This window comes from Anticarsia gemmatalis, chromosome 3 (genome assembly GCF_050436995.1).
Source record: "Anticarsia gemmatalis isolate Benzon Research Colony breed Stoneville strain chromosome 3, ilAntGemm2 primary, whole genome shotgun sequence".
Lineage (NCBI taxonomy): Eukaryota > Metazoa > Arthropoda > Insecta > Lepidoptera > Erebidae > Anticarsia > Anticarsia gemmatalis.
The window spans coordinates 3,983,425-3,999,792 of NC_134747.1; the positions used below are offsets into that span (position 1 = coordinate 3,983,425).

At 33.7% G+C, this 16,368-nt stretch overlaps 1 protein-coding gene across 2 annotated transcripts in view; it reads right to left on the minus strand.

Annotated features, from left to right (window-relative positions):
• Window positions 1-16,368, minus strand: part of Ndae1 (Na[+]-driven anion exchanger 1) — a 94,598-nt gene that overhangs the window by 28,119 nt on the left and 50,111 nt on the right. The window contains exons 1-2 of one of the 2 annotated variants that reach the window (XM_076135851.1): window positions 5,094-5,153; window positions 4,079-4,179 (exon numbers count right to left, since the gene is read on the minus strand). In XM_076135851.1, the coding sequence (XP_075991966.1) occupies window positions 4,079-4,179; window positions 5,094-5,122 (130 nt within the window). In that variant the 5' untranslated portion in view covers window positions 5,123-5,153. Of the gene's footprint in view, window positions 1-4,078; window positions 4,180-5,093; window positions 5,154-16,368 lie in introns of those variants that run through there. The other variant, XM_076135852.1, reaches the window with a different exon arrangement.

Sequence of the window (16,368 nt, forward strand, 5' to 3'; positions counted from 1 at the left end):
ACTTTAATTAAATCGCCGTCAATGTGTGTTTGTTAACTTTACACAATCAAAATTAATAATATACAAAAATATTAAAACTAATAACAAAACACAATAAAAGAGGTAAAGTATTACATTTTTTGTCAGACCTAGGATAACTGTTTGATAGCTGTGGACATAAACCGTATATGTATGTATTGTTTTTATTCTTTTATTCTATTACTCATCATGAACTAAATTGGTTTCATTTTGTTATTGAAAAAACATGTCTGTGTCTAGGTCTAAAATCGAATAACCCTGTAAATCCTTACATCTATTTTTATCATACATTTCTACCTATCTGTGCCAAGCCTGTCATTAACAAAACAAAAATATACCCAAGAATAACAACAGGATGTATTTATTTATCTACAAGGAAACATCGATACTATTTCTGTGCGAGGATATAAATAGATGGCAAGGGATGCGGCGCCCCTAAGTATAGGGGGTTGCTACCCCATAGCTAAAGAGTCTATCACCCTCCCTGACCCAATTTTCACCATGGATTTATTAAGACAGTGTTCCCCTTGTTCCCTTAGTATGTTTTACATTAAATGTGGCTTGGGCTACGGACACCTTGCTATCACGTTTCGTTTTGCAGAATATTTTTTGTAAAAAATATTTTTGTTTGGTAGTCTTTTAGATTTAAATTTGATTTATTATCTTTATATTGTGGCGTGATCTTGAAATACTTATTTTAAAACGCTTAGTCTTCAATATGCTCTTTTCCAGGGTGGATGTCTAAATCCTCTGTCATATCAGGAGGTCCCAACTTTGTTCAGCCAAAGTGTAAGTACTATTGCAAATCTTTACACATTTACCCTCTTATTCATAAAAATATATATTATGAAGTTATGAAAGGCTATAAAGAGATTTGTTTCTTTCACTTCTTAGCGAAATGAAAAAGAGAAAACATGTTATAGTAGCTTTTTAACTAAAATAGGTTTATAGTGTGTTTATGAATAAGAGAGTTAATTTTTATTTATAGCAATGTTGATTTATGGGCAAAGATTTTCTTTCATGCTTAGAACTACAAACTAATAAAATGCGCTTAATAATCTTCGTGACATAGAAAAATTAATAACATCTTACGACTTTTTACAGGAATCAAGTTGAAATAGCGAAAATGTGCCAAATATCCGACAACTGCCTCACTAGGGAAAACTTTACAATATTAATCGTGAAACTTTCAACCAATTTGCGGATTCAACGAAAATTAGGTGAAACTTTACAACTACTTTACTTGTTAGGATTAAGCTGATTTTGAAAATCAATAGGTTAAGTTCACCTTTGAAGCCTTCTGTTAGAACCTGCTAAGTGATCGACTGACTGATTAGGTAAATACTACTATACTGAATTATTGAACTTTAAAGTGGCAGAGAAAAATTAAGAAACCCACTTGCTGTTATTCCTATAAACTTCTTTTGTTTCATTCGCTGTCATACAGCCACGAGTACGCACCTAACATTCCCGATTGATGTAAACGGTAAAGATTTCTTCTGCATAACTTTACCTAGGCTTAGTAGCGACTATGACTTATAGTCTAACAACTTAGTTGAGAGCCTTGCATCCAAGGTTCGCGGGCGGTGGAGGTGCACAAAATTGAGAACTTAAAATATCAGTGACCCAAAATGTTAAAAAGCTAACAGTTGCCTATTTGTTACAGCTACTTCATTTGGAAATACACAGAATCTACTTATTTGTTGCATTATAGAGCTGAACAAAACAAAAATATGAACACATTTAACAAGAAGCTATATCCATTTTTATGTACAAAGTTCAACAAAATGTAAAGTTACAATAACTTTCCATCAACAGATGGTTCGTTTAAATATTTTCTTCGAACGACTTTCGTGAATCCTTTGTCAAAAGCACAGACGAAATAAAAATAAAAATGCAAGTCACCCGTTTATATTCCCATATCTTTTTACATTCAAAGTTTTAAAGAAATGTATTTTTGATGGAGGCGAAGTCAAAAGGACAATGATGAGCGAAATTCAAAGAATTCAAATTGAATTTTTGGTGGAAGAAAGGTGTAAGACGAAATTATGATACAACGACTTAAGTCTTTTTTCCACTGAGGTATTTGTAGCAATGCTGCCATGAAGTGGAAGATTAAAGTATTTTCATTGAAATAAATCTTATGAGATGTGTCATGAAACTGGGATTTATCAAACGCTCTTACAAATATAGATAAAGGAACAAGAAGCTAAGATTATTTCTATATTTTTCTTGTTTCCTTCAAAGCAGATTTCAGTAAGTCTGAATTTAGTAAAGATTTTGTGGTCAAACATCGCGTTTCTTTTTGTGTTTACAACACACCAAAAGCTTTTATTTATCGGACAGCGTAAAGTCATATTTCTTTACTCAAGTTATCAACAAAAAACTTTCTAGTAGATCAACATCAAATAATTTATTCATTTAGATCTAATGTTGTTGCTAAAATTACTCGCCCCCGGTTTCTGAGGAACATTTAGAGTTAGTTTATCTATTTAATATCGTTAAAACTCATATAAAACAACGCTATTGAATAGATAAATTACCGCTAAATGTACTCAGAAGCCGGGGGCAAATCTACCGCCCTACATTAGCAGTATCACACAAAAATATACCATGACAATGTTGAAAACAGTATTTTCTATGATAATGACAGTAACATCATTCGGTATTTGTTAATAGGCTCAGTTGACAGTCGTTAAATACTCGTAGATGTATTTACCATAGAGAGGAATCCATGTATCATAAGGGTTTACAAACATACAAAGTGGACGTATGTAAATAACGTCTATTGTTTCACTCACGTATCAACAGATCAAATTATTCCACTGTTATTTTACCTGTTATCTGGAGCTGGTATCTTCAATATTACGTATATCCAATCCAATACATTCTATCAGTGATACGCAAATAGCAATATCGCGTTATTGGAATATTGATATTTTAGTATATTTGTAAGGTTCTATGTCATAATTTGTATTGATATTTTAAATTTATTATTATTCTAGAAACTGTAATGTATTTTTTTTTTTTTTAAAGACAACTCCCGCACTAAGAATTGCTCTTGTGTCGCGGGGACTTTTACAAACATACAAACAACGGACACAAAACACAACCAGGCCCGAAACAATTATTTGTGGATCGCACAAATAATTGCTCCGTGTGGGAATCGAACCCACGACCTCCCGATGCAGTGGTATCGGCGTGGTGACCTAAACCACTGCGCCACGAAGGAGTCATTGGTACAACTCTTTCTCTTTTCCATGTTACGAATCATGTTTTTCTCATCCACTTCGCTCTGTCCTGGATTTCGTCTTCGGAAACGTCACACTCACTCATATCTATTATCTATTTATTGGTACAACTGTGATATAATATACATTACCATGAGCTTTTTATACCCTACGGTGCAGGTTGTATGTAATACGAATATATCCATGCTTCGTCATTTATACAGTTAGTTCCATGTAATAGGGGACGAGCCTATTTCCATATACCGGGAACGTTACCAAACTTCGGGCTACTTTTGAGAATTGGTTTAATATATATTGGAAAAGACCAAAAGCACTTCGCTCGAACCGAGAATTAAACCAGAAACCTCGAGATAGCAGTCGTATGTACACAACCGCCAATACCACAGACAGCCAGCTATAATAATGGCTTTGAAAGGTTTCTGTCTATATTTTCATTGGTACTCCTGTATCTATTATCAGCTAGTTTAATTCAGTTCGTGGTTAATGCTTTTAAAACAACAACCCAAGTTTCGTAGCGGACATGTAGTAGTATATGTATTATGTATACATTCGTGTGCACGTGTGGCACGTGCCACATTGCGTGGGCAGTTCATGCTTTTATACTTGATCAACGAACTGACGCAGTGATGGATCAAAAACTTTAGATGTTTTACATTGTCGACATCGCGATAATGGTAAGAATAAGCCTTAGTCAGTTTGTGACTTCGGTCAGTGTTACCTACACCGATACGTTTAGCAATCCCAGGTCAAGTTTATGTTCGTGTTAATTCCCGCAAAATATCAGTCCATAAGAAGTTAGTTCGTCGTACCTTCAAAGTCCTGTTCGGTATAGTCATGATGCGTGAGCTTCCTCGCTGCTGGGTCTGTGGGCGCCTCGTCATCATCAGCTCTCGTCTCCATTGTCCACGGTCTGGGGACAATACACGCCTTGTTTTAATATTTATTTAATAACAAAATCATACGAATCTAATCGTTACTTTATTTGACTAAATTAATTAAACTATCAAATTACACAAGAGTGGGGTCGCGCGGGTCAGTTAGAATCGGATAACCGAACCAAAATAACATTTTATCGATGATACACAAATATTAGTTCCATGTGGGAATAGAACTAAACAATCAATAGGTAGCCACGTGACGACAAAAACATTTAATGAAAAATGTACTGTAAGGAGTGCTTAAAAGTATACATAGAGGGGTACCTAAAGATTGCGTAAAATCAATCTTTAAGCTAATATGATTCAAGGCTGTATCAGTATATGGTGTGTTTACAAGAAAGTTGTCATACAAGACTTCATTTTTATACCAAACGTGGAGCCTAATAGATCAAGTTTGATTAAGGTGAGGTGCGACTTAATCTTAGGCCACGTTCTTAGTATGTCGCAACGATTTCGGCGAACGACTATCCTTAGCTGTTCCTATCATATTATTATCTAATGTCCCGATTTTCTTTACTTTCTGTCGTCACAGGAATAATCGTGGACTACTACATACGTATATTAAATTTATCGTGCCTGCACAATAGCGCAACAAAAAAACGACTGAAATCTATTTATTATACATAAATATACTATTTCTTATCACTGTTATTGCTGTGACAATTTTGGTTTTGCATATAAATTCTTAATAAGACTGGTGCGTAGTACTCGTAACCGGCAGTCCTGTATGAGATGTGTGGATATGAATGACGCAGGAAAATTGGTAGGAGTCGTACCAAGTGGCGTTCTTTGGTCTCTATCTAACTAATTTTATTTTGTATGTAACTAAGACTAATTAGTATGCTAACAAAACTTTCCCAGAATTTGACATAAAACACTTACCCACCGTAAGCAAACTAGAGTCACCGGCGCCATATTTAAACAACTAGTTAAACTGGTGTTTACTTCCAAGACTAGAGACATTTTATTTCAAATACGTTATTTATACGCCTATAAGTGAGTGGCTTTTAGGAGGTGCTATCAGCTTAGTAAAGTGATATTAAACACTGAGCTGAACAGTACGAATAAAACATGTCATGTTAAATTAACAAAAACATCTCCTTAGATACTGCAAACTATCTAAGCAAAACTTGCAAATTGTCTTTTGAAAAAAATATCGTCTTTGTGAAAAAGTTGCCGCAACACAAGATATATTCTAAGTCCTGAATTCGTAAAGTAACAGTTACGACCCCATACCGACGACCACAAAAACTGTGGTCCATTTTTGATATAAGTTCAAACATCTCCAGCAGTCCTTAACTTTCAAACAAGACTACTAAATAAGTATCAACTTTACCGAAACCACATACAATCAAACAAAGTACAATATTGAATGTCTTAAAAACCTTTCGTCCAAAGCTTTGATGAAATAAAGGCAAAATAACAAAACGAATGAAAGATTACACTAATTTAAGAATTCAGAACATTTATAAGAAATTCGGGATCATTTGGATTTGTTCCAATTTGCTTTCAATGTATTCTTGAAATTTGCTTGCTGATTTAGGACAACATTCTTGAGAAATTTGGTAAATTATATACTTCAAATTATATAGTAAAATTAAATCAACGAATTTTTATCTTATTCCATCAACAATGTGCGATCTACAAATAGTTGTTTTTGGTTTTGTTGTGCTTTGTGTCCGTTGTTTGTATGATTGTAAAAGTCCCCGCGACACAAGAGCAATTCTTAGTGTGAGAGTTAATTAAAAGTTAAACAAAAACAAAGTTTTACCATGCAGTAATGCTACTGTAAACGACAATTCCTTCATTAGCATTACAAATCAAACGTAATCACGTAAGTAAACACCAATCAGCTATCTATAGTCCAGATCAAAGGTTTGTTTAGCACAATGTATAGTCAGTGGCGTGACTGCTTCGCGTGTTCCGTGATTACATACTAATTGGATGAGTCCGTTTGATTACACGCTTATCGTGAAATACTGAACGAAAGTTTTTCACACTTGAACTATTGAAGAATTAATTTAAATGAGAAATAATTCTTTTTTTTCTTTTGAGTTAGTTATTACACCTGATGATTCAGGCTAGGGATATCAAGATCCCTCAAAAATAACCTCTGTTCATTACCATTTCTCTACGTATCACCTGAAGCACTAGCTATTTCATGTTCTCTGCCATAGGAAATATTTCAAGACCTCTCCACTTAACTTAAAATCTGCCCCTAATTTGATATTTTTCAATCCTCCATTGGTATTTCCTTATAATATATAGCTCTTATTTCGACTAGTTCGAGGAAACTAGATTCCAAAGCAAAACCTGATAAGTTCAATCTACCAAGAGATACCATTAAATCATTATTCTCTAATCTTAGCTACCACACACTCGGTCACTGGTGGTAACTTGGTATCAACTAGTAATCAAGTCGAGCTACTACATCTGCAACCACTCGCCACGACCGCTAATCACTGTGAGATTTCGTACATGTAGCCAGTTCTGTCCACTAGATCTTGTGGCTCAAACATAGTTCTGGAAGTACTCCTACTGCGTCTAAACTGAAATTGTTAGTGCTAATCTATGTTACCCTAGTGATAGGCAAAAGGTTTCTCGTATAATTTCGATTCGTCTCTTTTTTACCGTTTGTATCGTGATGCAATTTGTCATAGACTTTTCGTTTTCGCCAACAACGATGGGAACAACTATGGGAGACTAGGCTTCAAATCAAAGTTTGGCTGTAAGAGCTCCCGCTAAGCAACATACATAGTCCGGGTCGCTATCATGATAGTCCTCTTCACCATACTATAAACACTGGCTTCAAAATGGCCAGGAACGGTAGCCAAATATACAGCAGATCTTATAACTTTTTCGATGTAGCTTTTACGTAGATACATTCAACTATAAAATAGTAATATTATTTAATATTATTGTAATCATAAGAGGTCGCTAGTCTCAAGAAAGCGATAATCACAGTCATTAATTGTCACTTCAGCTTACTGTGTATAAATGAAGGAGTAGGCGAAGAGCGTAACGACGGCCATTAAAACTTAATGAACTAATAAAGATGTGTATTATAACTTATGTATATTAGAATATTTCAAAATGTCATCTTGATACTTCAAGCTTTCGCAAATTAAGAGAGCATTTTCTATCTAATGTTCAGATATTCATAATTTAAAATAATCCTAAGAATCGAGTAAAGTAATCTGTTTGAAAGATAATTGGAAAGTCGATTAAGTGTCACACGAAATTATTCTATCGAGTATTTTGTCAGAATTTGACGGGAATTATTTGTATTGACGCCTATTAACGGTTTTCAAATATAGATGTGGAATGAAGAATAAAGATGCAAATAGTTCAGTTATGGGTAAAAAATTCAAGCAAAGATTTAGAGGTTTATAGATAGTTACTCGCTTTGATGTAAATGCAGCGAAAATCTCTATAACAATGTGTGATTGAATAAATTGTAGAAGACCTATTAGTATTAACCAAGGCTCGAAAAGGGTTTTTAAGTAAAAAATCCAGCTCTCAAATTAATATATTTAAAATTAACTGAAGTCTTGCATTGTTATTTTGGTTATAGCAATAGAAGTAAACTTATATGACAGTAAATAAAGTAGTAAATACATTCGCAACGTACTCCATGATTAAATCGTTCGTAAGTGTGTACATTTACATTTTTTTAAGGTCTATCAGGTCATTTATATGCGGAATACGACAGTTTCGACGTTATGGTAATAGAACTTTCAGTATTGTGTTAGATTTATGTTAATAGGTCGATAGTGTATCGATATATTATGAATTAGACGACGGGGACACTCTTAAAAGTGTTTTATAGACTTGCAATAACATGCCCGCCTTTTTTTCGTCTTGATCGACATAAAAACTTTTGTATCACGCCTTTTTGCATGGGAACAGGCAGAGACAATAGAGCGCCATTAAGTGAGATCCTTACAAACTTCTTTTGCTTCATTCACTGTCATACATACATATTGTCATACAGGACCGCCAGTTGCTAGTACTATACACCAGATAGAACATCACCGTTATGATCTGTATATCTATGTCTTTCGTCCTCTATTTGCGTTTCTATATACAGACAATTTCGTATATATTTTATTTGTTTATTAAAAAATACACATTACAGGTTTTAAATCTAATGCGTGACCCAGCTAATAGGTATGTGTGACCCTACATTTAACTTGTATTTGTACTGTCCCAATAATAGTTCCACCAACCACTAAGTACATTTTGTGTAAGCTTCGCATCTAAAGAATGTTTACAAAATGCAAAATTCAGAACATCTGCGACTCGTAGGCATATGAAAATGCTATTTAATACAACTAATTTATTGTAGAAATAAACAGCATTATTAGTTGTAAACTAGATAAAATGCTCATGTCAAGGGTCTCTACTAAGTCGTCGGTCTATACTAGTCTATAGTTACAGGTACTTCAAGTCATTAATTGTAATTATTTGTTTCCCAGTTCAAATTCTGATTGATTTCACTGAAACTTAACTTTGTACGGAGTTGTAATAGCCGCGAGCTCGGATCTACTCGGTAACGGATCGTTATTTTGTAATTAAGTGTTTGGTTGAAACAAGTACCGGTTCGAACTGAAAGGTAGCTTGTTTTTGTTCCCAATTTAACTACGTCATTGATAAATAATGCTTCAGTTATAGGGGTTTGAAAGTTATATTTTCAATAAAAGTGTTGTTGCACGGCGGTCTTCGACCTCAACTTCCCAACTCCGGGCAATCTCTAAGAAATTCTTAACAGAAAATCTCAGAAAAGACTTTGGCCCGACCCAGGATTCGAACCCGAGACCTCTCGCACGGCAGCCGCATATACTACCGACCGCGCCACAGAGGCAGTTTTGTAAAAAATACACCTATTAAAAGGAAAACCAATTTGAAAAACTAAAATGAAGTCTGAAGTAAAACGTTAAAATAAGTAAGTATTTTCAATTTTTTACGATATCCAATCCAGTATTCAATTTTTAAAGGAGTTACAAGTATTTCTACTATCATTAATGTAGAAATTAAATCAGTATAATAAGTTTAATTAAATAAATATGACTCAATTTCTAAACCTTATTTAAATTTAATAGAACTTCATACGAAATTACAATTCTATTAACTCATAGAGTCACAAAATTACAGTTTTCAAACCAGTGGTTTTCCAGAATAAAAATAAATTACGATTCTCTTTGTAATGTAATTTCTAAATTCAATAAAACTTGTTTGATTTCGAGATCAAGTGATCTTTTGTTTAAAAAGTTATAATAAGCTTTAGTTTGTAATTCAGAACTCAAATTGAGAGTTTTGTAGAATACTAAGTAGTTCATTTGCTATTCAAATGTAGTTTTAACATATAGTTTTCATATTATGATTAAATAATTTTCGTTTGTTACAAATTGTGTGTACGTGTGTATAGTGTATTTCATTGAAATTTCAGTCACATTTCTCATAAAATTTACTTTTTGTTCCAGTTTCTTTTATTAAACTATATGTCAAAGCCAATGCTATACAAGATAAATTAACTGTTTCTAAAAAACGAGCGATGATCGCACGTGCCCGAAGTCGCGTTCTGTATCGTGACATGACAGGGTTTTCTAACCCCACTGATTTAATAAATATGAAAGTTGGTCTGTTTGTCGTTCTATCTGTTAAGCTTTCACACCTAATAGCTGAACCTTTACAACAGACAATTAGGTTAATTTACAGCCACGGGTGTAATTTTTATCAACATTAGTTAAGCTGGCGCTTTTTTACACACAGACTTTTGCATTCATCATATTAGTAAAATAAAATAAATAATGTATATGGACTTATAGCTCTGTAGTCCCGCTAACTTCGCCCAATACCTCAATTAACCAACGATAGCTTCAAAGGATCATTGCGTTGACCGAAACACGTGATTACCTACATAGGCAAGGCCTGACCTGTTCGCCCAGTTGCAACTCATTTACATACATATTAGCTGATAACTAGCTGGTAAATTACATTGTGAGGTCACTGTGATAGTGTTAATAGAAGCATAGTGTGGTAATACCTATTTGAATATTGGGATGAGTAATTGAGTAAAGAGATGGTTTTATGATTAGATTCATAGCTATGTTCAAAGAACTAAGAATGTTACTAACTTACTTAACTATATTTACAACTGCTTAACTATGCAACGAACCTTTTTTACCGTTTGTGTTTTTTTGTAACCTATTTTTTTATTTTATTTGTGATAAATATGGTGACGTTTAACACTTACTAAATTGCCATTGCTACTAATTCTACAAGCAGCTAGATTCTTTATTTTACGTGTAGAATTAATTGAAGAATCTCTCTCGTTTATTTAACGACTATTTTCTTGAGCCAGGTTATTTGATGTTTCCAATATAGAGTATAGTTGATTTTGGTTTAAAAATGTATGTAACAAAAGAAAGTCTATTTGCAGTTTGTTAACCCTTTCACATACAATAGGTATTGTGACATCCACATTTCACTTAAAATGTCCTCTGTACAATTGGAAACACCGCAACTACAGAATTTATTCAACCGGAATAAAACCTTTTTAGACGCGAACCCTATACTAAAAAAAAGATATCCTACGAAATCCTTTAGAGCATTTCCAGACTAGCATTTTCATTATTTTCATTACATTGCGTATACTCGCATTGCCGGGCTATTTCGGTTTGTTCGCTTGAACCGATAGTAGTCAGTATCCGATCGACATGGATTATACAAGCTTATAATCGTGTCAACGCTCGCACGAGTAGCGCTTGTGGTAAAAGACGCTTCTGAACGCCTACTAGTCGTGAGTTTCGTGCCGTTTTTTCTCACGAGCAACCAGATTTTCCGAAACGGTTAAAAATTATTATGTAAGATTATTTCAAATGTACGAAGTTTTCGAAATAAAGGATATTTTAATTGTGAATACATGCATCTCCAAAAACGAGCTTAAACTCGCTTATAAAACGCTAGTCTGAAACCCCTCTAACAAAAAACACTTCTAACATCAGCATGTGTAGCTAAAGATAAGCCGTAGGTATTTTCGCTAATTGGTCACGTGTGTCCAAACATTTGAACAAATATTGGTGTTTCGAGTCTCCATGTTTGTTTGAGATTTGTTTGCGTAACACGAGGGGGACTTCTAATAGGGGATTGTTGGCTTATGTTTCAGTTAAAATTGTGACCTGCTTCGTTTCGCAGTGCTCCCTTTTGTTCTTTTATTTGCTGCAATGTACGGTTTTTGCTTGTACTTGTTGATTTTTGTTGTGGTCTGATATGCTTTACTTTTTACGGCACATACATTTTTATTATAACGAGTTTTAAAAGGGTGAGTAGATTTTTGTTGCAATATAAATGAATTTGAATAGGTTTCGCATTTGCTACCTTAAAGTGATTTGAACGGATGCTAATGAATAAAACCAGTATCCAAATTATAAAGGCACGATTGTGATCGGTGAAAAGAAATTATAGTACATTTTCTCCGTTTTCTTAAGAATATAAGTTAGTTTATCTTGCAGCTTTCTTATCAATATAACAGGGGTCAGGTCAAAGCCTGCCATTGGCCAAGGGCAGGTCGATAGACTTATCACCTCTACAAATACATTGTAACTTCTCAAAACTTATGTTGTGCTTTACACTTTAGTACATTTCACAAATAACCCTAAATTTATGCAGACCTTTGTAAATCACACAAACTATAAAATTACAATTACTAGGCATAATAAACTTAGTTTACTATGCAAATCCACATTTAATAATAATATGGTATTTAATTCAAATTAGGCCGATTTTATTAATATCTAATAAATCCCAGTTTTGAACATTACAAGGTTTGAAACTAGCTTGAATAAGGTCAAAACAATGGTCCAAAACCATCTCACTGCTGGTCGAGGGTCTCCAAGGAATAAAAAACTATACCTTCAGTCTTCTACCCAAAAGCGCAAACGGGACGTTATATTCCTTCAATAAAACTGCTTTAAAACCTCCAAAACATACCAAGTTTCATCACTTTACCGTTAGAACATGAAATATTGGCTTAGGATACGATGGGACTGACATGCGCTAATCGTTATAAAAGTCCCTAAGAAGATTGAGAATAAAAAAAACATAAAATATTGTATGTTTTATTACACACAGTACCTAATTGGCGCGTTGCTTTGTGTTTTAACCCTCGATACACGAATGCAAATATACCACTAAGCTACGAATACTAAAAACTTACAATTACTTGAAATAAACAAGGTTCTAATAAAACGGAGAGACATTTAGAGCACCGTGTATTTAGGATGCTCGGCCGAGCGTGAGCGTCTAGCTCAGATAACAAGCCAGCTCACTTGGAACAACACACAATGACTGTATGCACTTGACGTTTTATCTCCTAGATAATTCCTAGTTATGTTTTGGTTGCAGACGACATCTGCGACTTTCAGATAGTGAGTGTGTTTTAGTATTCGTGTGCCAGGTTGCAGTTAATTTTATGGGTGGTTTTGCACGTAAAACCTTTGCTAAACTGCGTTCATTTTTCAGTATTATTTGAAATTGTATTTCGGATTGTTATTGTATCTCGGTTATTATTATGTATGTATATTTAAAGTGAAATCTTGTGAGATAAATAAGAAGCACGCGTTATCCCACTGACTTGTATTTTTGATGATTTTCTCCCTTTGAGGACATAAAAGTTTGTTTTAAACGATGTTTTTTATTTTAAGTGCCATTCTCGTGAGAGACGGAGCTAACTCGATTGTTTAGTATTGTCATCTACAAATAACAATTACTGTGTCCGTTTCTCAAATGACTGCTTCTGATTGTTTCAAATTATGAAACCGGTCGTTGGTTTTTAAATAAACCACGCTAAAAGCTACAAATAATTGTCATTTACGAGTTACTAAAACGGTACCTTACCTACGACTAAGACCTCTATACAAGACATGTCTAGACTTACTTGAATTGAGCCTGTCTAGACCTAGACTAGGCTCAATTTTGCTGTTGAAATTAGCTACTTTTCAATAAGGCTTTCAAATACGCTGTAGTTATGAATAGTCGTGAAGAAGTCCTATAAATGTAATTGCTTTCCGAAATCAATTCTGTATAGGAATCCCAACAGTTTTGTATGTAATTGGTATGTTTGTTTGGGGTACGTGCTATTTTAAGACATTGTGTTCATTATAAACAGTCTAATTCATAGAACGTTTAATTTAGTTAAACTAAATGCAGATATTAATAATTTCAGGATAAAAATTATCTTCTCCCATCAATCAATTCACAAAATGAAATTCACAATCTGTCTTTTAAGGTCATTTTTTATTATAAAACAACTTTATGGCGATAATTCGATCGATAAATTAGTTTTAATTCTGAAATATTTTTTACGTTTTCACTATAAATTAGAAAAGCTTTCATTGTCTCATATTATATATAGTTATATTATAGAAAGGAATACAAAAAAGTTCCTGAAGAAAAATTACAATGCAACACATCTTAAAACTGTTAACACTACATCACGATACAAAAACTAAACTCCCAAACAGCCTCCACACCTTCTTCATTACACCTAAAGTTCACGAACTTCACACCTTTCAGCTTTATATAGAACTTAATAGAACCTTACTACTATCGAAGTAAAACCACGGGACTAATGAATATGTAATGTACGCTCGTCCAATAATTGTAGGGACACGCGGCGAATTATAATAACGGCGATAAAGGATTCCGGTTTCGGTTTGAATGATTATAATGTTGGTTTAGATAGATTTGAATGTTATATTGCGATATTGAAATTTAAAGAGGATATTACTAGTATGTATGTGCTTTTTTTAATTCGTTGACGGGTAAGTTGTATGCATTCAACTAATATTAAAATAAGCATACCTGCACTTTGCCAGTGCAGTGTAACCAAAGTCTGACCCCCCTTTATTTCCTGGAGAAGACCCTTATCTTACAGTGGGATACAAAATTTTATTAACATGGTGTATTTTAAGCAACAAATCAAAACAACATAAATATTTTTAATATTTTTACCCATGTTTTAAACTGTGTCAACATCCTATCAGCACAAGCCTTTTTTTAAATATAGCATGCACAAAGCAATAACGAGTTTTCGATGTTAGTATCTGGTATCGAAATTCCGTCATTCAAACGTCAAATAAACGGTTTGATTTTCAGATTTCGATCTACAAATAATTTAGTTAATAGTTAAGCCAGAGGCTGTGTTTTTCCGGTCCAGCTAATTTTTGATTTAAAAAAGGCTCATTTCAGTAGTTCGACCAAGTAATTCAACCATAGAAATAGTTCTTCTATTCATCAAAAGCAAGAAAATGTACTAAAAGCCAAATGTAAAAGTATTTTCTTTCCACTGTCTTTATTTATTTTAGGTTTGCTATTAACAGTTGTGTAACATTGTACTTTTAGCTTTTTATTAGAAAACACCATAATCTAATGCCTGTGATCTCATATTGAAAAATATATCACATTAGACGTTTAACAATCACTTTTTACACACAGTTGCTAGATATTTAAGCTTTATAGCTTCATATTCATACAGCCTGAGTTAAATAAACGTCACACTCAAAAGGTACTCCCATACATGTTAATGCGAGGTGATACGTAAGACGTACAATAAAGGGAGATTAATTGTACAGCGAATTGGCCTGTTGTTCACACGACGGGATGTTCCACAGTATTTGTCAGAGAACTGTCAAGTGAGCGCTGTCGACATGTATTAATTATGTTACTCAAATGTATGCGTTCTTAGATGCTTATTTGAATTTGTTTATGCTGTGTTTGGTCGTAAATAAGTGTGAAGTAAAGATAGAATGATGTTGTTTGTTTCTGAAGATGATGTTCAACAACTTGTGTGTCAGATTCGGCATTGTTAGGGTTCTTTTGACATGAGATGGGCTATGCTATGTTGTTATTTATGTGTTTGACATCCACCAATCATATTGTTGATTTGATTGTGATTTTTTGTTGACAGTAGGATACATCCTAATTCCCACCAGTAAGATAATTTGCTTTAATTTAATTCAGGTATTCCTAAATGATGAATAAATGTTAAAATTTCCCTCTACAATCAAATGAAGTGATTCGTGAATTACACTTTATTGCATATTTTGAGTGAGTGTTAATAGATTATAGTGTATAAATAGCCACAAAGCCAAAAGTTTCTACAGTTTGTAATGCAACACTTTATCAAAGTTTCTTGGAAATTTCACGGAGAATCGTAAATTCAAAGTAGATATTCTTGGAACTTTTGAACTCAATTGCTTTACACCAAAAACCAAGTCATCTGCAATTAATGCACTTGACCACCTTCTACAAACGGCTGTGGCACACTACTAAATAAAAAATTCGTAAACATTTTGTGAGATTGTGCACATGTTGTGGTAATAACTCCAGAACCACCGTATTGCATCTGAAAGATTGTACGTTCTTTTTGGTAAGCACGTTCCATGAACAGCGGTTTAACGTTGATTTTTTGAAAAAAAAAGGTCTCTCCTTCATTGTCAATGAGTATTAGACGGACAGATAGACTTTCGTATCAATAATATTAGTATCACTCGACTAATTGTTTTGACTTACGTAAAAGTAAAACACTAAAAACTAGCCTAACCCAGACGAGACCGGGATAAGTCGCCAATAAAACCGAATTAATGTTTCCACTAGACGTATCTTCACCCGAAATATTTCAGTAGATTTTCTCCAAACTGCTGTAGAAGAAGTTTAATTGTATGCTGTAACTAACTTTAATGGTTTGTGGGACTTCTCATTTATCTAGATTAGACTTTATTAGATTTTGTTTAGGATTTCACTGGGATTTGGGGATGAAGGAGGTTATGTTTCATGGACATATTAATTTGTTGGATATCGGAGGCTATTTTTATAACGGATTATAACTTGTTGGGCCTTGATTTAATCGCTGTTATGAATTTTGATAAAGTTGTGGCGTAAACATCAAAATTCATCCTGTAATTTTAGGTCATAAAACCTTGTCTAAAAGCTGTCGTAGTGTATAGCAACAAAATATTTGGTGAGTTTATTCTAAACTATTTTATGTTTTACCTCGAAAATTATAATTGTTAATTGGTTTCTCCAAACTTCTAAGTCGACTTCAGCCGTCTTTATACAGCTGGAAAACAAACATATTTTTTTAACCCCATTTCTATCCC